Source organism: Schistocerca gregaria, chromosome 1 (assembly GCF_023897955.1).
Source record: "Schistocerca gregaria isolate iqSchGreg1 chromosome 1, iqSchGreg1.2, whole genome shotgun sequence".
In the NCBI taxonomy this organism is placed as follows: Eukaryota; Metazoa; Arthropoda; class Insecta; order Orthoptera; family Acrididae; genus Schistocerca; species Schistocerca gregaria.
This window is the reverse complement of record NC_064920.1, coordinates 1,078,085,626-1,078,108,785: the sequence shown is the minus strand read 5'-3', so window position 1 is coordinate 1,078,108,785 and position 23,160 is coordinate 1,078,085,626. Positions and strand designations below refer to the sequence as shown.

General features: G+C 41.3%; 1 protein-coding gene across 1 annotated transcript in view; it reads right to left on the bottom strand.

The window, feature by feature from the left end:
- Positions 1 to 7,775: 7,775 nt before the first annotated feature.
- LOC126289431 (uncharacterized) overlaps positions 7,776 to 23,160 on the bottom strand; it is a 114,904-nt gene continuing 99,519 nt past the window's right edge. Inside the window, exons 6-7 of the mRNA XM_049984902.1 lie at positions 21,967 to 22,150; positions 7,776 to 7,967 (exon numbers count right to left, since the gene is read on the bottom strand). Coding sequence (XP_049840859.1) covers positions 7,776 to 7,967; positions 21,967 to 22,150 — 376 coding nt within the window. The remainder of the gene's footprint in view (positions 7,968 to 21,966; positions 22,151 to 23,160) is intronic.

Here is a 23,160-nt window from a genome sequence, read left to right as displayed (position 1 = left end):
TATTATTTCTTGTTATGTCCTTATTTCGTTCTTGTCAGCCTCTATCTTTGACTCTTTTGGAAGTTCATAAAGTTCATATGCGGTAAGTTTCTTTTTATGTAGCCACTTTTATGTTTTCCTTACCGATGTTTCTGCTATGCTTCTCTTATTTTTACTGTCACTCCTGGTCTATCGATTTTACTGAGTGCTATTTGGAGCTACTGTAGCTGGTGTGACTTTCGTGTAGTTAGTTATCGGTTGTCAAGTATTGTCATTTTTGCGCTTCATTTGTTTGCGTGTGCAGTAATGTGTCTAAAAAATTTCATTTTTGAAAGTCTATTCGTATTCTGTAGTTCACTAAGATGATCATTTTTCCAGCCCGTTTCTGATAAAAAGATTTTTGCGCAACAAACAGTAATATTGGAATCGGTAACTAGAAATAACCTCCTACATAGTGTGACCGCTCAATGCCGTTCAATACGGTCACGACGACACCCCTCGATCGGCGTTAGCACTCGTGGTGTCACTCGCCTTCATACATGGCAGTGGACGTTTGAAAATAATTGACGCTAGCTCAATGGTCGTCAATTGATTTAAATGTTATTCCCGGCTGGCTCTTAATTCAATTACTGCCATGGGGGTGAGGAGAAAGAACATATCCTGGTGATACCAGCATTATGCGTATTTAGATGTTCGATTAATCTGAATGGTTTGCAATGTTCCAGCGATTCTATTCGAACTGTATGCTGATGCACCGACAAGGACCCCTTTCGCAGCCAAACAGTGATGTTCAGTTTCTCAATATAGTTCGTCGCACTCACACATTAAACATCCGCTGTAAGAACAATTTCATGCATTTACATTTTTGCTGTCCCACAATACTGGTTGGCTAAATATTATGACGATACGTTGTATACAACTTCCACAGATATTGTTTACCATGTAGTCAAGACTACATAATGAAGCCAAAATCGTGGATAAAATTGAAATGTAGTTTGTTTATTGACACTTTTCTTTTCACTAACTAAATATGAAATATGAATCGGGATTGGATGTGATGATCCTATGCTTCTTTTCAGTATTAGAATGGTCGATATCGTGTTCTGAATAACGCGTGTCATATAATGTCCAAATATCGACACGACCCAGGCTCTCAATTCGGCACTTAAATGTCTATTCTTCACTCTCGAAATGTTCGATGTGATTGTCTTTCACACGCAAGGTTCAATTTAACGGTGTATGCACTGTTTTTAGTATTTTAGGTCCCCGTTAATTAATATCTGGTAGTTAATAAGCGAACTATTTTTATGCTGGCGCATTGTTTGTATCAGTTACCCCCGCAACCATCCAAGGGTAAGATTCCCTTAATGTTCCGCGCACACGCGTTTCACAATTTTATAAAATGCAGAATTACGTAAACTATAGCTTTCCGTTGCGTACAACTTTCGTGGGTTCCACAACCATAATAGTTTCTTCCCAAGAGTATTTTTCCCAGCTAACACAAAGTTCGAATTATGTTGTAGGATTCATTTTCACTTCACCCGACAATAAACATCTCTGATCACTTCGTCACACGTAATGTATTTTAAACGTGCTTGAAGAGTCTTTAAATAATCTCCTTCACGAATTTCGCACTCACGTACCACTTTTTCATCGACTAGCCCGATTGCGATAACTGAAGGTAGAGAGCTCAGTAATGTGTTCCGTGTTCTTTGTTCTTTTATATGTATTAAAAAACGAACGCGCCCCTATATCTTTCTGTCCCGCTAGGTCTTTGCTACTTTGCTTTTTATAACTTTTCATTATATTGCTTCTCAGTAATACTGTGCAGTTATTAAAGTTTCGTATTACTTTCCCCTTTTTAATTCTTGCAAAATAAAGTCTATTTATCCCCGATTTTAATTAATATAATGGTAATTGACACGCCTGCACGCAAAGTACCGTTATAATAGGCTGCTTCTAGTTACCGATCCCAACTGTTCGACGGTTCATTATTTAGATCGTTTTTGCAGTACGTGTGTAAGATATAATATATGCACTCGTAATTGCTCTCGTGTTCTTATTTCAGTCATCTTCAAGTCGTCGCGTAAATAATAGTCGCGTTAAATGTATTATTTTATGACATGCTACATTCGTTTGTTTACGAGTATGATCCGTTCCATTCATAGATATTCCATTGCAGCATCTTTGCCTTACGTATGACGTCATTGGTCAAAGCCGACGGGTGGTATCGAACACGATAATTTATCCAAATTCCACTCGAGGAATGGCTGCTCGGCTCCGCAAATGGCCACAGCGGTGGCGTGTGGATTCTGCCGTGCGAGGGGTTTGAGCCACTGTCCTCAGACCGAAGTCGGGCGTCAGCTGGCACTTTGGCGCGAACTTGAGTTCCTCCAGGAACTCAGCGTCGGTGGCGGCAGGCGCGGGCGGCAGGTTGGTAGGACTGAGGTACCGAATCCCGTGGAGCACTCAGTGCTGGCGGCAGGGTCAGCCCGGTCTCGAACCCGTGGCTGCTGCTGGTGGAGCCCAGTTACCTCTCTGTCCGGCGTCGCTCTGGCGTTGTGGTTGTGCTGCCAGTTTCCAGCGATGAGAAGTGATCCCTGCCTTGAAATCCAGACCTATCTATATGCCTCTGTTGCCTATTTGTTTCACTAAGACACGGTGCCCAGTCAAGCCACCATAAAGAGAGTCGTGTTTGTGTGGTGACATCGCCCCACTTGCTACGCAGTTACCACTGCACGATGTCATTTACTGCTGTGCTCAGCTATCATTGCTTCGCAACCTGCAGGCGTGTCTGTTATTGTGACCCACATATCACAACTATGGTGGCTACCGACCCGTGTCTGTTAACACAGCACTCTACGGTGGCTTCTGTGCTGCTGCTTCTTCTCCTTACTTTTGCTAAGGACTTAGAATTTTCTGTCCAAATACTGGCTAGCAGCACTGTACTTGTATTATCCAACACATTCAGCTGTGTCAGTTTTTCCCTATTAATGATATTACACATTATGTACACTTCCAAACAGACATTCCGCCTTATATGTAACCACATCATGGAGAGCATCTGGCTTGTCCTCAGTGCAGCCTAACCAATGCTGAATCTTGCACACACTGCAGCAGACATACCGGCAGCTAGCTTAGCTTGGTGGAGATGTTTTCCTCTTTGGTCAATGACAACCATCACATATGGAAAGCATGCTGCTGACTGCTGTTTACCTATAGTCTTATCAATTGAATCATTTACTTCTAACAGGAGACATCCAACGATTTATAAGTTATTCAGGAGGAAGAAAAAAGCATTCCACAATCCTGTCTAACAATTTAATAGTGAATTTATTTATGTTATGTGAAATGATCCATTTTCTGGAATGTGTAAGACTGATATGACACAGATTGAAAAATATGTTTAGCTGCTATGGTGGTTTTTTAGGACATGGAGTTATATCCTGACAGTAATAAATGAGGAAGCAAATATATTTTAAGGCAGTTATTGAAATTGGTTGAAAGTAATAAAAACTTATATGTAAAGAAGAATGACTCAATAACGATTTCCACCCTTACAGACTACTAACGGTTCTTATTGTCAAGTCAGGGAGTTCAAATATCTGGCACAATATTCAGAGATGAACCATCCACTAAAAGGGAAATACAGGCAAGACTACAGGCGGGTAATCAGTGTTACCACGGTCTTAATGTTCTCCTCAAGTACAGAAGTTTGTCAAGACATTCCAAAATAAACATCTACAAAACACTTCTGCAGCCAGTAGCACTATAAGGATGTGCCACCGGAGTACAACCAAGCATCATCTGAACAGACTGATGATATTTGAAAGGAAAACCCTTAGTAAGATTTTTGGACCAGTCTACGATAATGTGAGTGAAAAATGGAGGATTTGTCACAGTAGAAAGTTGTATGATATTTAAAAAGAGCCGAACATCGTGGCTATAATGAAGACAAGACGACTCCAGTGAGCAAGGCATGTTACTCGAATGCAGTAGAACCGATGGCCAAAAACTGTACTCAACACCAAGCCAACCGGCAGAAGGCCCGTAGCAAGACCTGGAAACTCGATGGAGTGACTGCATATCCAAAGACCCTCAGATAATGGGAATGCTGGAAGGATGGCAGAAAGGAGCTGAACACAGGCTGAAGTGGAGGCAATCTCTCAAAGCATCGCACGATCCTTTGGGCCTGATCGTGTAAAGAAGAAGAAGAAGTAAAGAATGACGGTAATTCAAATGCAATAATGTAAAGCATATATAGCTCTCTAGTGTACACTACTAAACAGAAAAATTTCTGTACATATTCATGATACGAAGTACATGTAAATAATAAACAAATAATTTATTGGTTCTATTCGGCAGCTTGTTCGCAAAACTATATCAAGTTTATACAAAAATCAATGTAAAACACTTTCTAGTCACCTTTGAGCCATCTTAGTCCGCTTCTGTTGTAGGCTATGTCTTCAGCTGATCGTAAAAACTTGATACTATCTGTAATATATTTCAGTAGTTCTCTTTCTTCTTGTTGTTTATGGGAAGTTTCTCGTGGTATGACTCTACAACAGGAAGCCTTATTTTATTCTCGGTTAAATTTGATGTGGGTTTCACTAATGAAGGGTATGAGCTTTGAGTCCCAGTTTAGGAGCTAGAAATTAGTTGCCCCTTTGTTTTCTGCACTGTACTCGTGGTACAGAAACTAAAGGGAAGCAAATGATTACTTTGTCCCGTTCCTAGCGACTCTTGCCATTGTTTCATCTGAAACAATTTTTTTTTTTTGTGTAAAGCGATCCACCATGTTTTAAAATTCACTTTTTTGGTTGTTTTCGTTGCATAAACTTTAAAGCAACCAAGGCAGCGGGATCCGGTGATAAGGGACGTGTTCTATCTGGAATAAACACTCGGTCGCACATTCGTGACCTCTTCTCCGGCCGGTGTCGCCGTGCGGTTCTAGGCGCTTCAGTCTGGAACCGCGTGACCACTACGGTCGCAGGTCCGAATCCTGCCTCGGGCATGGATGTGTGTGATGTCATTAGGTTAGTTAGATTTAAGTAGTTCTAAGTTCTAGGGGACTGATGACAACAGATGTTAAGTCCCAAGGTTAGTTAGGTTTAAGTAGTTCTAAGTTCTAGGGGACTGATGACCACAGATGTTAAGTCCCATAGTGCTCAGAGCCATTTCAACCAATCTTCTTCACGACACCCAGGTCATACTCAGGTGGTGGATGACAGGGCCATCCGATGGGGAAACAGTGGTAGATTTTGTCAAATATGCCACCGTCTGTTAATGACAAAACATTTTTATCAACATATGATTACGAGTTGGGCCTTTGAAAACACTGCTGAATAAGTGAAGTTATCTTACGGGGAGAAAGTACGCAATGTGAAAATATACAAGTGCGCACACGTTTTTAGAACCTTTCTTAACTCGGACATCATGACAACAGTAACACATACCACGATCTGCTTTATGTTATGTATCTCTAATTTAAAAATCCATAGCGTACTAAAAAGTAATCAAAATTACCCTTCTTTTGTTTCCTTATTTTTTCATCAATATTAGAAAATTCAAACTTTGAGTTGCCCGTCTTAATATTATAATAGTGTAAGTCATCAAAGTTATCAATAAAAACCATTGACCGTTTCAGCATGATTCCAGGCCTGCCACAGATTTATTTGTGAAACATGACAACTCCTGGAGTGTCCCCTATGTAACGCGTTCTCTTATATTATTGTTGTTGTTGTTGTGGTCTTCAGTCCTGAGACTGGTTTGATGCAGCTCTCCATGCTACTCTATCCTGTGCAAGCTTCTTCATCTCCCAGTACCTACTGCAACGTACATCCTTCTGAATCTTCTTAGTGCATTTATCTCTTAGTCTCTCTCTACGATTTTTATCCTCCACACTGCCCTCCAATACTAAACTGGCGATCCCTTGATGCCTCAGAACATGTCCTACCAACCGATCCCTTCTTCTGGTCAAGTTGTGCCACAAACTTCTCTTCTCCCCAATCCTATTCAATACTTCCTCATTAGTTATGTGATCTACCCATCTAATCTTCGGCATTCTTCTGTAGCACCATATTCTATTCTCTTCTTGTCCAAAGTATTTATCGTCCATGTTTGACATTTATACATGGCTACACTCCATACAAATGCTTTCGGAAGTGACTTCCTGACTCTTAAATCTATACTCGATGTTAACAAATTTCTCTTCTTCAGAAACGCTTTCGTTGCCATTGCTAGTTGGCAAGGATAACGTTTCTGAAGAAGAGAAATTTGTTAACATCGAGTATAATGTTTTGCTATTTTGTTGTTGTTAGATAAATCTTCATCCAGTTGGTCGTCGAAATTTTGAAATAAACGTTATTGTGGATGTCGCATTATAAGTATTTCGCGTGAAACGTTGTTACGAAACAGGCAAAGATCAATTGTGAAAACTAAGCCACTGAATGTTACAAACAATGTTATTAAAGAATACGGCCGACTGACTACATCAAATAAGACGGCAAGTACATTCGCAAATGAGTGGTCAAAAAAAAAAAAAAACGCGTTAATACTGTGTAGAAAATATAGTTACGCTTGTACACAGTCAAATGTATTCGAACATACGAACGGGATAGAGGCACGTACATTTTGAGTGTAATCATCCTCTGTGGCCTCGATAAAAAGAATAACAGTTAAATGCCTTTATTCATCTTAGAAAGTAAATGCGTGGACTTCGAAGTTAAATGAAAAGAAAGACTGCAGGTTCTGAATGTAGCGGCAAATATATTGAAAATGACGACAGCGGCCACGAAAGGAAAAAGATGAACACATTCACGTACCTCTATTGTTGAAAAGCGTCGCCGTGAAGATCGTCGCTTCCATCTAAATTCTCTGCATAAAATTAAACTAACAGTAATAATTTTCCAAAATTTCAGGAGCTGGAATCCATGGTATCACAAAAGACGAAATCGCTCTGCTTCAATATCACTTTCATTATTTAACCCAATTTTATCACTAAGAAATGGCACAACACGTCTTAACACTAGGGAAGGATAACAGCGAAAGGTAACTTATTCTAAAACTAACAAACGAAGAGCGTAAAGCTTCTTTAGTTTAGTAAATGCTTTACGCATTAATCTCTGGTAGTTGAACTAGTGCCTACATATTCATAAATTTTTTATATAGTTCCTTTATACCTATTAGAAATAATTACACGTTTAAATCCGCTCTCTACGAGCAGGAAGGCAATGTCAGTCTCCCATTTTAATTCCAGTAGATGCATGTATGTCTCAAGAAACTGAAACTAACAAAAACTGTATTTTGTCCCCTTTTAGATCTATTTACGTTAGCTGAAAACATACTTCATAGCTTTGACATCACTGCGTAATACTATGGGCATTACTCGTGTGCTGTCCAAGGGTTATGGGGTCCACAAAAAGACATAATCGGACCCTCAGTGATACAGTACACCAGTTCTCCAATTCTGGACCGAGAGGCAGTGGCGGCCGAATGGTCAGTTTATTCGTCCTGTACTAATCATTTTAAAACACAACGTGCCTCTCCAGCCACAAAGCTTTTATGTAGGCTGTTTCTGGCCACGGAACTCTACGCACTTACAACTGAGCTCTACACGTACAATCAGCCTGTTACAATATGTATGCGATTTAAGTTTCTGTTTCGTCTTGACCGTCCAAATGGACTGGTCCTCGCCAACATGTGTCGATCACTGAAAGGAGAGTACATCGTGGTGCTGCTCAAAGACGACTTTATTGCCAAAAGCTAAAAATTTTTCGCGCTAGAGGTGGAGCCCGTCAGCGGCGTGAAGGGTGAATCGGGGGATAGCTGAAGCTGGGCACAGGTTCGTCGAGGAAGGCAAAGGGGTCTTCTCCGGAGGAGCACCTGCAGACCACGGCGTCGTCCTGGCCGCCGACCATGGCTTCCCACATGGGGCCCGTTTCCACCCACGAGCCCAGCGGATCCTGGAGCGGCATATCGATGTATTCCTGCCGACAGACAGAGAGTCATATCAGATCCGCAAAGCTACTCTACCCACGGTTTACCGTCTTCAACATCGTACGAGACGTAAAGTTCGACAGTGAGCAACTTAACCGATCGTATGACATTCACATTCCGTGAGTTAGGTTTAAAGAAGGTCATATGTACGCATAGTGTGTGCTCTATATCCACATACTAAAAACCAGCAGGTGTCCATACATACACCTTCATCTAACACGTCCACTTGCCCACTGGAGGTGCTCTGACAACACAGACTTCACTGTTCAGTCTCATCCTGTACTACTGTACGTGAGCTGCAACTCCGAGGAGTGCAAGCGTCAGCATACGGCCGAAGTACGCTCGATCGATTGCAACGCTCACCCCTGGGCTCGCATCTTGAGGTTCCAGCCTCGAGACCTAGTGGACACAGTTTTACACTACCGGCCATTAAAATCGCTACACCACGAAGATGACGTGCTACAGACGCGAAATTTAACCGACAGCAAGAAGATGCTGTGATATGCAAAAGATTAGCTTTTCAGAGCATTCACACAAGGTTGTCCCCGGTGGCGACACCTACAACGTGCTGGCATGAGGAAGTTTCCAACCGACTTCTCATACACAAACAGCACTTGACCAGCGTTGCCTGGTGAAACGCTGTTGTGATGCCTCGAATAAGGAGGATAAATGTGTACCATCACGTTTCCGACTTTGATAAAGGTCGGACTGTAGCCTATCGCGATTGGCGATTGCGGTTTATCGTATCGCGACATTGCTGCTCACGTTGGTCGAGATCCAATGACTGTTAGCAGAATATGGAATCGGTGGGTTCAGAAGGGTAATACGGAACGCCGTGATGGATCCCAACGGCCTCGTATCACTAGCAGTCGAGATAATAGACATCTTATCCGCATGGCTGTAACGGATCGTGCAGCCACATCTCGATCCCTGAGCCAACAGTTGGGGACGTCTGCAAGACAACAACCATCTGCACGAACAGTTCGACGAAGTTTGCAGCAGCATGGGATCGTGCAGCCACATCTCGATCCCTGAGCCAGCAGTTGGGGACGTCTGCAAGACAACAACCATCTGCACGAACAGTTCGACGACGTTTGCAGCAGCATGGACTATCAGCTCGGAGACCATGGCTGCGGTTACCCTTGACGCTGCATCACTGACAGGAGCGCCTGCGGTGGTGCACTCAACGACGAATCTGGGTGCACGAATGGCAAAACGTCATTTTTTCGGATGAATCCAGGTTCTGTTTACAACATCATGATGTTCTCGTCCGTGTTTGGCGACATCGCGGTGAACGCACATTGGATGCGCGCATTCGTCGTCGCCATACTGGCGTATCACCCGGCGTGATGGTATGGGGTGCCATAGGTAACACGCCTCGGTTATTGACGGCACTTTGAACAGTGGACGTTACAGTTCAGATGTGTTACGACCCGTGGCTCTACGCTTCATTCGATCCCTGCGAAACCCTACATTTCAGCAGGATAATGCACGACTGCATGTTGCAGGTCCTGTACGGGCCTTTCTGGATACAGAAAAATGTTCGACTGCTGCCCTGGCAGCACATTCTCCAGATCTCTCACCAACTGAAAACGTCTAGACAATGGTGGCCGAGCAACTGGCTCGCCACAATATGCCAGTCACTACTCTTGATGAACTGTGGTATTGTGTTGAAGCTGCATGGGCTGCTGTACCTGTACGCTCCATCCAAGCTCTGTTTGACTTAATGCCCAGGCGAATCAAGACCGTTATTACGGCCAGAGGTGATTGTTTTGCGTACTGATATCTGAAGATCTATGCACCCAAAATGCGTGAAAAGGCAATTTTAATGGCCAGCAAGATCCGTTAACTGATGACGTCATATGCAAGAAAACTATACCAATCAACTACATCTGGTAACAAAAGCTAAATTCTCCCCAAACAGGGCCAAAGGCCCAACGGTACCGACCGGCCGCCGTGTCATCCTCGGCCCACAGGCGTCACTGGATGCGGAGACTGACGAGCACGTGGTCAGCACGCTGCTCTCCAGGCCGTACGTCAGTTTACGAGACCGGAGCCGCTTCTTCCCAATCGAGTGGTTGCACAGTTTGTCTCATGAGGGCTGAGGGCAGCCCGCTCCTGACAGCGCTCGGCAGATCGGACGGTCATCCGCCCGAGTGCTAGCCCAGCCTGACAGCGCTTAACTTCGCGAACAACTACATCTCGTACAAGTCGCCAATTAATTTTTTGGAACTTGCACAATTTATTTTGTCATTACTGTCTCTTAATAAAGCTGAGTCCCTAATATTATTACCCTGTGATAAACACGCAGTCCCAAAAGTGAGTCATCCCAGGAGAAATCATGGCGTAGCATGTAACACTGCACCTAGCCCAGATGTGGTTTCAGTTTGGCGAGGACGCTTCCACAGTCTTCTTTCCCTCAAAGGCATTCAGTGCCAACCCAGTAGACTGCCAGCCTATTGGGATGTCAGCTGCTACGTCCCACCTGCTGTTCCGTATAGTCCCAGGTATTATGTGCGGCTCTAAGATCGAACGATTTAGTGGGCTATCCGAGATGCAATACGATACCTCAAAATCTGATAAACTGCCAACGTGTGCGCGCAGTGCTGTCAGCGGGGGGAGTGTCACCGAGAATGTTGAAATAAACATCCCGGTCTGTGGTGAAAGAAATCTGAATTAGTGGAACCGCGTCACGGTATGAAAAACACCTCCAAAGGGTCACAGAACCACCTCTGGCCTGAACTAAACCTTCCACACAAGGCGGGTTAAACGCCTCACTGGATATCGGTGCACGTGACGCCTTGTACCATTTGGCGAGAGGCAGAATCGCGACACACTGGAAAACACTCCACGCCTGCAGTCGGCTACCGTGCTTCCAGTCTCGTTAGGCCCGCTGGAGTCCTGCAGCTTTATGCAGCGCTGCGAGGAATTTGCTTTTGCGAGGCACTCGACGTCAAACGTTCTGCATTGTTCGCTCGGTAGTTCGTTGACATGAACCTTCAGCAATTCTTGTCGGCTTTGAAACCGACTCCTGTAGCCGCGCGGGATTAGCCGAGCAGTCTAGGACGCTGCAGTCATATGACTGTGCGGCTGGTCCCGGCGGAGGTTTGAGTCTTCCCTCGGATATGGGTGTGTGTGTTTGTCCTTAGGATAATTTAGATAAAGTAGTGTGTAATCTTAGGGACTGATGACCTTAGCAGTTAAGTCCCATAAGATTTCACACACATTTGAACATTTTGAAACCGACTCCGCTCCTTTTCTAGTGGGGTGTTTTTACGACCACTTCTCTCGCACCGGGCTACATGGCTGCATTTGTTACAGACGCAGTGAAAAATCCACGGTGACGCCACCAAGTCGGCCGATTCTGTGCACGGTGTGGACTACGACGCTCCGTTTCCCTTCTGTTATTAAGAAGTTCTACGTACATTGACATCTGTGTAACTGTTCTGAGAACACTGGCAGACTTAAAAGCCAAACACAAGTTTATTTCTTAAAATACACCACACAAACGGCTTCCTACATTCACGATATATTGCTGGAGACGTTCGCGTAAGCTCCTCACTATGTTGTCGTTCGTTTCGTGAGAAATGGCCTCTGTTCCTTCAAATTGTGGCTTTCAGATTCTGAATATTGTCGAGTCACCATAAAAGCCTTTGTTCTTTAGATGATGCCACAGAGGAAAATTAAAGGCTGAAAAACCGGTTTATCGCGGTAGCCATTACTTGTGTCCCAAAAATATCGGACGTTTTGTTTACTGATGAGCACATCCACATGAAAGATTGCCTTCTCAGATGCCACAAGACTTGTCTGAAATGCCTCACCCTGGTGATATCTGTCCAGTAGTGTTGTGCAGAAATCGTGCTTACTCAGTTTATCTCCTGGTCTTAAATGCTGAGCCACTTGCAGCTTTCAAGGATGAAACTTCAAATCCCGTTTCACAATCCTCCGTAGAGATCTGCGATGGATCTGTCGTATTCTGGACTGGTGTCTGAGAGATCACTACGGGCTTCATTGCAGAGCTGTATGCACTCGTCGGATATTTCCCGACGATGGGACTGTCATTCCAGGTCCCTTCTGCTTCACATTAATTACAGAACCCGTCACGTGCCATCGTTTTATCCAAGGTTTTTTTTTTTTTTTTTTTTTTTTTTAATAACCCGGAAACGGCGGCGCTTTGCTCGTTGGACAGCAGCAAAATTCTTCTTCCACTGCCTCTGTAGACACCTGTACCGGCCAAGTTCTGTTCTGAACTGAAGGGCGTACTGTGTGTGTCCGATTAGACACGGCAGGGTGACCAATTGATAATGTACCAGTTCTCGTGGGCCACCCTGTACTTATTTCTCATATCTTTTTGAAGTGACGTCATCAATCAGTGGATACTGGCAGATTTTCTCTAGTGACTCCCGAAGGAAGGCCCTGCCAGTCGGTAGCCACGGCTTTGCATCATTCGGGTTAATCAGAGACGCCAGATGCATCTGTAGCTCAGTCTCATTCGCAGTCTCTGTGTATTTTGCCAATAAGAAACGTAAATATCCTCTAAGCATTCAAGTGAAATCATAATTTAGCTTAAATATCGTATGTAGAAATGAAGGGTATGAAAATTATTTTCTTTTATGCCCCCAAAAACGTTTTCTGAACAGTCTTATAAAAGAAATGTTTATGACAGACGATGTGAGTCCCAGCTAGCTGTGAATGTTGAGAGCTTGGAAGAGAATCTGCATCCATGCCTACACCCATAATCTACACTCATGCTCATAAATTAAGGATAATTGCAGTATGTGGTGCCACACAACGTGGCACTACACAAAACTGGCGCTAATAGCATAGGCACATAGGGAACACAAACGACAGAGATCTGTAAGTCCACGGTACTGGTGATAAGTTGAGAATAGCGTACCGAAACACATGTGCTACAAAACGCCACTGTTTCCTGAGCATGTACCCTGACATCAATATGGGATATGATCACCATGCACACGTACACAGGCCGCACAACGGGTTGGCATACTTTGGATCAGGTGGTCGAGCAACTACTGGGGTATAGCCTCCCATTCTTGCACCAGAGCCTGTCGGAGCTCCTAGAGTGTCCCAGGGGTTTGAAGACGTGCACCGATACGTCGACTGAGAGCATCCCAGACGTGCTCGATGGAGTTTAGGTCTGGAGAACAGGCAGGTCACTCCATTCGCCTGATATCTTCGGTTTATAGGTACTCCTCCACGATGGCAGCTCGGTGGGGCCGTGCGTTATAATCCATCAGGAGGAAAGTCGGACCCACTGCACCCCTGAAAAGGTGGACATGCTGGTGCAAAATGTCATCTCGATACACCTGACCTGTTACAGTTCATCTGTCAAAGACATGCAGGGATGTACGTGCACCAATCGTAATCCCACTCCACACCATCAAACCACGAGCTCCATGCAGACCCCCTTCAAGAACATTAAGGGGTTGGTATCTGGTTCCTGGTTCACGCCAGATGAAAACCCGGCGAGAATCACTGTTCAGACTATACCTGGACTCGTCCGTGAACATACTGTTCCAATGACCACGTACTGTGTTCTTGACACCAGGCTTTACGGTCTCTCCTGTGACCAGGGGTCAGTGGAATGCACCTTGCAGGTCTCTGGGCAAATAAACAATGTCTTTTCAGTCGTCTGTAGACTGTGTGTCTGGAGACAACTGTTCCAGTGGCTGCAGTAAGGTCCCGAGCAAGGCTACCTGCTGCAATACTCCGTGGCCGTCTGTGGCCACTGATGGTGAGATATCAGTCTTCTTAAGGTGTTGTACACTGTGGATGCCCCGTACTGTAGCGCCTGGACATGTTACCTGTCTGCTGGAATCGTTGCCATATCCTTGAGATCACACTTTGTGGTACACAGAGGGCCCATGCTACAATCTGCTGTGTTTGACCAGCCTCCAGTCGCCCTAGTAGTTTACCCCTCATAACGTCATCAATATGTGTTCTTTGAACCATTTTCAACACACAGTCAAGATAAGCACGTCTGAAAACGTCTGCACACTTACCTGCTGCACCGTACTCTGACGTGCACCAACACACCTCTGCATATGTGGACTGCTGCCACTGCTATCGAGCGACGACCGCAGGTCGAATATTTGTTGTAAAGATTGGTGCATAATAGTCTCTTTTCTTCTTTATTTATTTATCAGAAATCACATTGGTGCACGGCTACTGGCTGTGACATTCAAGGTTGAGAAGGAAATTGTATAGGTTTTATGTAAAAGAATTGAACATTTATTATGTAATGGATATTATTGTTACTTTATTTTGAACGTGAATGTGGTCAAGCTTTGATTATTTAAATGTGTTAAAATGTAAAATAATTTATAATAAGCTGTATCCAATCAGATGGACGGCTTCAGAGAAGAGAACTGCACTCGTCAGTTGAGCGACGATGTTCGGCGCGCTGCAGACGCGGCCGGGGACGGGCGGAGGGAGAGTGCGGGTGGGTATGTGAAAGCGGACGGTCGGTCTTCAGGTAGCTAGGAAGCGAAACGACTTACAACATTTCGCGTTGTGTGATATCGTGGGACTTAAGACTGTGAGAGGTGAGCAGCCGCGCGCCTGGTGTGAACTCTCAACTTTTCGCATAAATAATAAAGTGGACTATTAGACTTATATTATGCAATGAGATTGTGAGTGATTGAACTGAGTCAAACAGATATGCACTCGAGGGTAACAGTAACTCTAAATTCGACCACATTCGCTATTAGTTTGCTTTCTGAATAAACATTATTCTAACCAAGTCGCAACTGCATGGCCTACATCATTTATGGGTCGTTAATTTAGTTCCTGATATTATTATTACTGTTATTACATTTTATATTAACTTTCTATGTTTCATACAATTTTGCAAACTTGCCATCAGTCAAACAATTTAACCAAAAGAAGTGTCTGATTTAGGATGTGCGATGCGACACGTGCGGTTCAACTCCTAGACGTGACTGAGCCAAGACATTTCGATGAAGAGGAACCGCATTTGGGCCCGACCATCTTTGGGATGTTAGATCGCAGTGTGATGCAATTAAAAACTACTGTCATCACTGACATTTGAACCAGGGACCCTTGGTACAACATACAACGTAACACTCCACCAATTCCCCCATGCACGCCACGTGTATCACCTTTTCACAGATATGGTTTTCTTGTTCTCTAGTAGTTCTGACGTTACTTTTAGTTAACATTTACATCCGTTCTGTTGGACGAAAGCACATCGTACGAGCTAAATCGGAGTTTTGGTTGATACAACGTATGGTACAGGTCTGAGTGTCTGACATCTGAAGGCCTGGGTGTTAGGAGAAATATGTGGCGAGTGTCCAAGTCACTATAATAGTTAGTGGGATAAAAAGAAAGTCAGAAGCCAATGACTGATGAAGAAGACATTTTGCTTGTGTTAAATGTAGTGTTAAAGTGGCGATGGCGATATTTTTTATAGTTTAGATCTTGGTTAGTTTTCACAGGGGTACAGAAAGAATGTACTGGAACTAAAAGAAATATAGATGTTGTGTTTGCGGGAAAGTTAAATCCAATGTCCCAATTTACATATTTTGCTCCAACGCTACACTTATCAAGACCAGTTATATCATCACTGAGAAGATAAAGATTAAAATATTACATGGGAATGAAAATGAAAAGAAAATACTAAGAAATTAATACAATTTTAATTCTCAACTAACACTCAAACAGTTAATGGGAGAAGTACATTAGTAATCTATACTGAGAATAATTGCAAATAAAGGAAAAGTTGTATAGAGATAGCTTTGACACCCATTGTTGAACACATGGTTTCACGTAAGAATAATAAAAACATTAACATGAACAGGTAAGTAAAAAGTGTAAGACTTATTCTCATCATGAGTAATAAGTGTGTAATACATGCTGGATACAAACCCAAGTAAAGAGTGTAGTAAAAATTAAAAATATTGGCTTCATAAAAGAAAAGAAACAGTTAAACAAAACGCAAGTACATGAAACATATTCGCAACTGCGATCACAGACAAGCAACAGCTGTATAAGGGAATGACGACAATAATAATCTGTGCCGGGTCAGGGCTCAAACATGCCAATGCCAAGCAGCGACTTTCAATTAAAATGTCTTTCCCTGTATGGGAACTGTCTGAGGCACCTTGTCACTGTTTTGACCCGTTCCCCCGCCTGTTTCGAGGCCTCCCTTGGCATGGGTGTGTGTATTGTCCTTAGCGTAAGTTTGATTAAGTAGTGTGTAAGCCTAGGGACCAATGACCTCAGCACTTTGGTCCCATAAGAACTTACCACCACACCAAATGTATGGGAATTACATGTTTTGTGTACGAGTACAGTCTGTGAAGCAGTAACGACGATGACGTATGAGAGTTTGGATGTGGCCCTGGGTCGGGCATGGATATCCAAAGCAGTTAGGCAATGGCTCGTGTAAAGTGGTTAGTATGCTTCGAGTACCAGTCGTTCGTGGATTTTCACTGTCATCATTCCTTTATACAGCTGATGGCTGTTCATATTCACAACTATGATGAATACATTTCATTTATTTCATAATGGCTGTAGTCTCTGCAATGCATGTTTCACTGGAGATGTATGCATGCCCAAAGAAACACTTCATCATTCTGTTTAACAACACAGACACTGCAGTATCAGAAGTGTAAGCAGTATGTTGCTGACTGAGAAAAAAATCTTTGCTTGCTTAATAAGAGTTATGGAGCAAAAGATAGTCTCACCAGTTTTGCAGAAATTGTGATAAGCAAGTAAAAAGTAACTCTGAAACCCATAATTTGCCTTGTATATTAATTTATGTTAAACTTTAATTTTGCATAAAGTGTTATTGCAGGGACGTGTGTTGATTATATACAGTCAGACATATAAATATTAGACTGTATTCTGTGTTATGCTAAAAAGCGAGATCAGTTTTAATAGAGTTGTGTTTGCATGATCATTACAAAGACTGGCAAGTGTTAGTAGTTAATGAAAAATAAGAACCTAATTTATAACAAGAAGATAAGTTTTGTTGCATTGTTACTTTAATAAGTGCTTGCAAAGAAAAAATCTGACCTGATCTACAGAATTATGTAGTCAACTATACATAATCTTAATAGGTAAAACAAGTATACACACGAAGAATCGAGTTACCCATTTGTTAAAAAGTAACTCATGGTTTATGGCTGTAAATTTTTTTAGTATACTAAGGGAAGAAAGCAAAATGTCTGTCTACTTAACAAAATATTATGAAATCCTAGAGGAGCTGATAGATAACATAAAAATGACCTTTTAACCATTAGGTCTGAAATTTATTTTTATACACCTATTTCAGATGTATTGTTGTGAGGTTGTTTGCATGTGCATTTGGTGAAATCTATTCTGAGAAGAAGGGACCAAACTTGCGTAATGGTGGAACATAATTTGCGCTTATTGTAACAACTCACTCAGTGCATTAAGGTATCAAGTTCTGACTTGTGTTTGCATATCTTTATAGGGTTTTGCCTATTTATATTGAGAATTTGCAGAGTGACGGAGCTTACTCATTTGTGTACCCTTACAAGAGGTGATGGCCCTGGGTTTTCAGGATATATTCAGATATGAATATATTCTGAGCTTCAAATGCTAAATGCAAATAGACAGAAAGAAATTTCAAGTTGTTGTTTAGTAGAAGAACATCTATGATAATTTTCCTTGAATAGATTAACCTCTTTGCCAATAAATCTATTAATAAGATAATTTTATAATTTTGTGTCACTGTGAGAGTGGGATACAAAGTTTACAAAAATAAAGAAGACTCAGGAAGAAGTAAAGAAAAAGCAGGAAGAAATAAAGAAAACTTTAGAGGAAGCAAAAACTGATAGAAAAAATTAGAAGGGATAAATGAAACATTGAAGAAAGAGTTAAAGGAAGACCTGAAGTATGGACTGGAGGAGGAGAAGAAGGATAGAGAAGTAATACGCTCAGAGTTTAGTAATAAATTTTAGCCAGTTAGGAATACGATATTAGCAGGAGAAGAAACAATAGGTGAGCTTGTAACGTCGCAAGTTAATGGGCAACAACAGTTGTTGCCATACAGCCTGCAGTATTGGAGCTGGAGGCTGTGAAGGAAGCCCCAAGTTCTCTCTTACCTATGCGTCATATACACCTGCTGATACTGCAGTGTGAGAACGGCTCCTGTGTCACTTCGAGTGACTGTATATTGATGCCACTTAAGAACCTAAATAAAGTATATAAAATATTACTCAATCGTTTTCATAATCGGTACACTACCTTTTGCTGTTCATGAGAAGATTGTATCAAAAATTTTGACATTGTAACTATCATAGTTTCGGAGATAGAAACAAATTGCTAAAATAGTAAAAAACCGATAGTTAGAGAACTAAATTTTCTTAGGAAATATAATAGTTTATCTTTTGGTATATTGGAAAATATAAACAGAACTCTCAATGTGCAGAATTAATTAATTGAGATTTTCATATTAAAACTTATTTTTTGTTTTCGTAATATAAAAATCAGACAAAATTATTATGTGTGTCTAATATTGTTGTGGGAATAAATGTGAGTAACTGAATGTGTGTACGTGGGGCATTCGTCACATTTAAATGTTGCATTATATCCTGTCTTAAGTAACCTGCAAGAGTTACACAAGCCTGCTGTGGGAAAATGATCGTACGGAATTTACCCACTTTGCTGATGACATATGTCTAGGTGTGATTGCTATTTTAACAGAGCAGCCAAAAAGTAAGCTGGAGTAAAATCTGTATCTGAAGAATATTTGCAGAATTATTGCCTTTTCGTTACCATTTATTAAACATTACATTAATATATGTATGTTTTAATGATGCAAATGCGTCTGTGTGTAAGGATTGGTGCAGGCCAGTTTTGGCACAAGTATGATCATGAGCGAGCAATTGAGACAGTTCCTGCTCATTACCTGTTAGTAATACTGGGAGTGAGGCTGCAAGGAGGGGGTCGCTCGCTAGCTTTGAACATGGACAGTCATGTTATTAGTGCAAGTCTTATTGGCTTCTCACATCCAAATTGCGTGGCCATAATAGCAGTTGCATTTACGGACAGTTTTGTGAAGTTTGGAAGTTTTGGAATTGTTTTGTTGGAAAGATATTTGCGTGTGAAAATTCGGCCTTCATAGTATCTGCATGGCATGTTTCAGTATTCAACAACTGAGAAATTTTGGTGAGCCGTTTCTTTTTTAGAAATCTACAAAAAGGACTGAATATAATAGCTCAAATTAGTGGTGAAATTAATGACTGTGAAAACGTTGTTCAATTCAGGTCTGGTTTGGACAGATTTCTGGCTGTGGTGTGTGTGTGAAATACGTGTATGAGTTGTGAACTGGAAGAAAATAGCCAATAGTTTAAAAGTGGACTGAATAGTACTTTTTTTGGCTATCAAGGACAAAATAAACATTTTTGTGTTGAAATTTTGAACTTTGTTTTCCAGAAGCCAATCAATTTTCTTACTGTCTGATAAAACTGTATGACAGATTCTCTACAGAACTTTCTTTGATAACTAGAGTTGTGCAGCCACAGTAACTGTAGATATTAGATGGTGTTTTTATCAACACTGCTTTTACATCATCTTGTACGTATCTACGTTACCGAGTGAAGGGACATCGAGGAGACGCCTTTCTGAGGTTGGTGAATTTTAATGTACAAGCCTGCACAGAGAACAAAATCCTATCCTGCTGCAAGCTGTAAGAACATCCTTGTGAAATGGTAAGGATTAGTGTCCAGGGGATGGCCACTAATCCAATGCTACAAGACATTCATAAACAAGTAACTGAGAATTATGTGCAAATTAAAAGTAAAATTAACAACTTAGGTAATGTTTTAGGATCTTGAATGGAGAAGACCGGAAGGTGGTTAGTAGGGAAGATGAAATGAGGTAATCTTAATGGTTATGAGGTTAATTTCTCAGAAAAGAAATATAGTTCATAATGTGAGAATAATTTGTGTAGTGGACGTAAAGGAACTTCAACTGCATGCAGTAAATAAAGTGACAGTGCTCATGACAGTAGTGGAAATGGTTCATTTGAGGTCCACAAGTCTTTAGACAAAGTAATTTGAGAACAGACAAACACGTCAGAAGATCGGAGATTAGAGGTGGAAGAGTTAACAAAGTGAGTGAGTGAGTGAGTGAGTGAGTGTGTGTGTGTGTGTGTGTGTGTGTGTGTGTGTGTGTGTGTGTGTATGTTTTCTGGTTACTTAGTGAAATAATATATTTTATGCAAAAATGATGCTCTACACTGACCAGATGGATCAGCAAAAACAGCAGATGTTGAATAACAATGTTGTCCAACAATGTTAAGGAAGTAAATGACCTGTCTATTGCTTAACCAGTACTAATTTGAAATTTTGTGTGGAAAGGAGATATTATGTATTTAAGAAAGAGGGATTTATTTTTTCGGTATGGACCATTGTTCCAAACGGTAATATAATAGATAATGTTAATTAATTTAATGCCACGTTTACTGAAAAAAATATTTGGATTGAGGAGGCAAGGGTAAAGTAGGAATTTTAGTGTAGGTTTTTGTCTGATAAGGGTTACCAAATTTTGTTAGTAATCAGCATGTATTTTGCCATTGAGAAATGCTGATACCTTCTTAGCAGCCAATCAAACTAATAACTGAAATTAAATGTTTCATAAGCTAGGTAGAAAAGAGGGGAGTGGAAATAATTATTCATTCATTTTGTGTTTCTGTATCACAAATAGTATTTATTATACACTATTAAGAAAGAGACACTCAGCGACAGACTATGTGAGTGCCACCTGGCTGTGAATGATGAAAATATGGAAGAGAGTCAGTAACACACCGTGGGACGTCCATCTGGATGTGAGATATGTAAACTTGGAATAGGATGAGTGACAGGCAATGTGAGTACCATCTGATTGTGGATGAAGAAAACCTGGAAAAGAGCCAGCAACAGCTTAATTATGTGGCATCTGTGATATTATTAAAAATGCAATGTTTGTTGATTGAGATGTGTTACAATATTATCTATATATTTTCCGTGATCTTTTCTTCAGAGAGAGATGGTAAGATGGTGGATGGACATTGATAAAGAGTTGTTAGAGGTTGTACAAGTGTATATTGTAATTTATGTTGTCCTTACTTCTTATTCTGATCACGGCTTGGACAAATCATGTTTGTGGGGTTGCAATTAATTGACGATCTTGAGTCCTGCACTTGTACCAAAACGTTTTGGATGCCAACTGATAATTCAAAGTGTGTACAGGCGCATATAGACATCCTTGTTTCTTGTGTTCTCTTTTCCTAATGTCTATATTTTATCTTTCTGTGGTTACTTAGGTTACTTTAAATCTGTAATTTGAATTCCAATTATCTTTGTTAATATCAGTATTGCTCCCAAGGTCATAATCAAGCCCTTCCACACATTTTAAGCTGCGTATTTTGGGTGTAGACACATAAATATATGTATTTCCCTTCTGCTGATACAGGAAGTTCTGTGCTATGGGAGTCCAAAGAGATGTACGGCAGGGACTCAGAGAAGTTCTGTTGTGCATATCATCTCGTTTCAAGGAAGTAAGTCGTCACAGTTTCAAGGTATGACTCAGTTATTAAACTTTTTTATAAGTGTCCAGGGCAAGGTTAGTGTAATGCATCAATTTCTTTGTTACAGTTCAGGATTTACAGAGAATAAAATTTTTAGGATAGATTAATTTCATATTGAGTTCATTGGTTTGCTTTCATGATTAAATTCAGAGTTTTTCACAATACTGAGTTATATTCCCAAACATAAGTTCATTCTGCTTCATGCCATTTAGACAGCTTATAAAGTGAGCAATGAGAAACCACGCAGCTGTAAACAGTTTATACTGATTTATATCTTTGTCTTCATGGAAAGTTGAAAGGTATGTGCTCCGAAGCGTTAATCCATTAACCCCTTAGCAGTAGTCCAGGAGTTATAATTGGGCAGCAGTAATTCTCATCGCGAGGCCACGAGCCGTGCAGCAGCTTACCTCGTTGTCCGGGCAGGGGCAGGGGCTGCCTGACCGGCTGCGCGAGTCTGTGCAGACGACAGTGGGTGACACCTCGTACGTGGTGTTGGCCGGGCATGGCACTCTTTCGTATGTGGTGTTGGCCGGGCAGGGCACACTCTCGTACTGCAGGGCAGGTGGTCCTTCATCACAGCAGCAGGAGTCACTGCAGAAGGGGCGGCACAGCAGATTGATGGAGGCACCAGAATCCCTCATGTGGTACTACCAAATTAGTGATAGGTCTTCTGTCTTACTTAAATATGTACCTTCAAGGCACAATGAGTTACTCATTCACTTAACCTCCCTAGTATCATTGGGATTAATATGAACATATAAGCAAACTGGAAATCTATATCTCCCTTCTTTTCAAAGCTATTATTTTAAATGTATATGACTTTCTCCCACTGAGCCAATTGTATCCAATCATACTTTATTCAGTTTTATGTTTATAACACATTAAAATTTAGTCACAACTTTTTGAATGGAGTACAACTGGGGGCAATACAATCCCAATCTAATTTTTGTTTTGTTTCTTGAGTAAAACATTTATGAAAATAGAATTCTGACACTTATGTTGATCAGCTATAATATATGTCTTTTTGTCAGTTCAGCAAACAACTGTCAGTATATCCCTTATATTACTTAGGGTGTGGATAGCAGCAGTAGTCTGTGGGGGGGAAAAAATGTTTAAAATATAACTGATAGGAAGCATGTGTGTTATGTAACTAACATTGTTTCATGTTCTTCTGAATGGGGACTAGTTAATACTGACATACCACACTCCTATTCATTATATTCTTCTACTTAACATTCAATGAGCTGAATCGGTACTTTTTACAGATGATACTTGTGCTATAATAAATCCTATTACAGAGAAAGCAACAAAAGAATGGTAAATAACATTATCCAAAGAATTCTTAAGTGGTTCTCAGAATATGGACACTCCCTAAATTTTGAAAAGAAAAAGGCACACAACACTCAGTCCTGAACAATAAACAGTCATATCAACAGTTCATGTAGCACATGAACAGGAGTCAGTCAGTAGGGTAGAATACCTTCAAATTTTCAGATGTACATATCAATGTAAACTTGAACTGGAAGAAACATAGTATTGAGCTTCACAAACAATTAAGTTCAGCTACTTTTCCTCTTCATATAATTGCTAATCTTGACAAC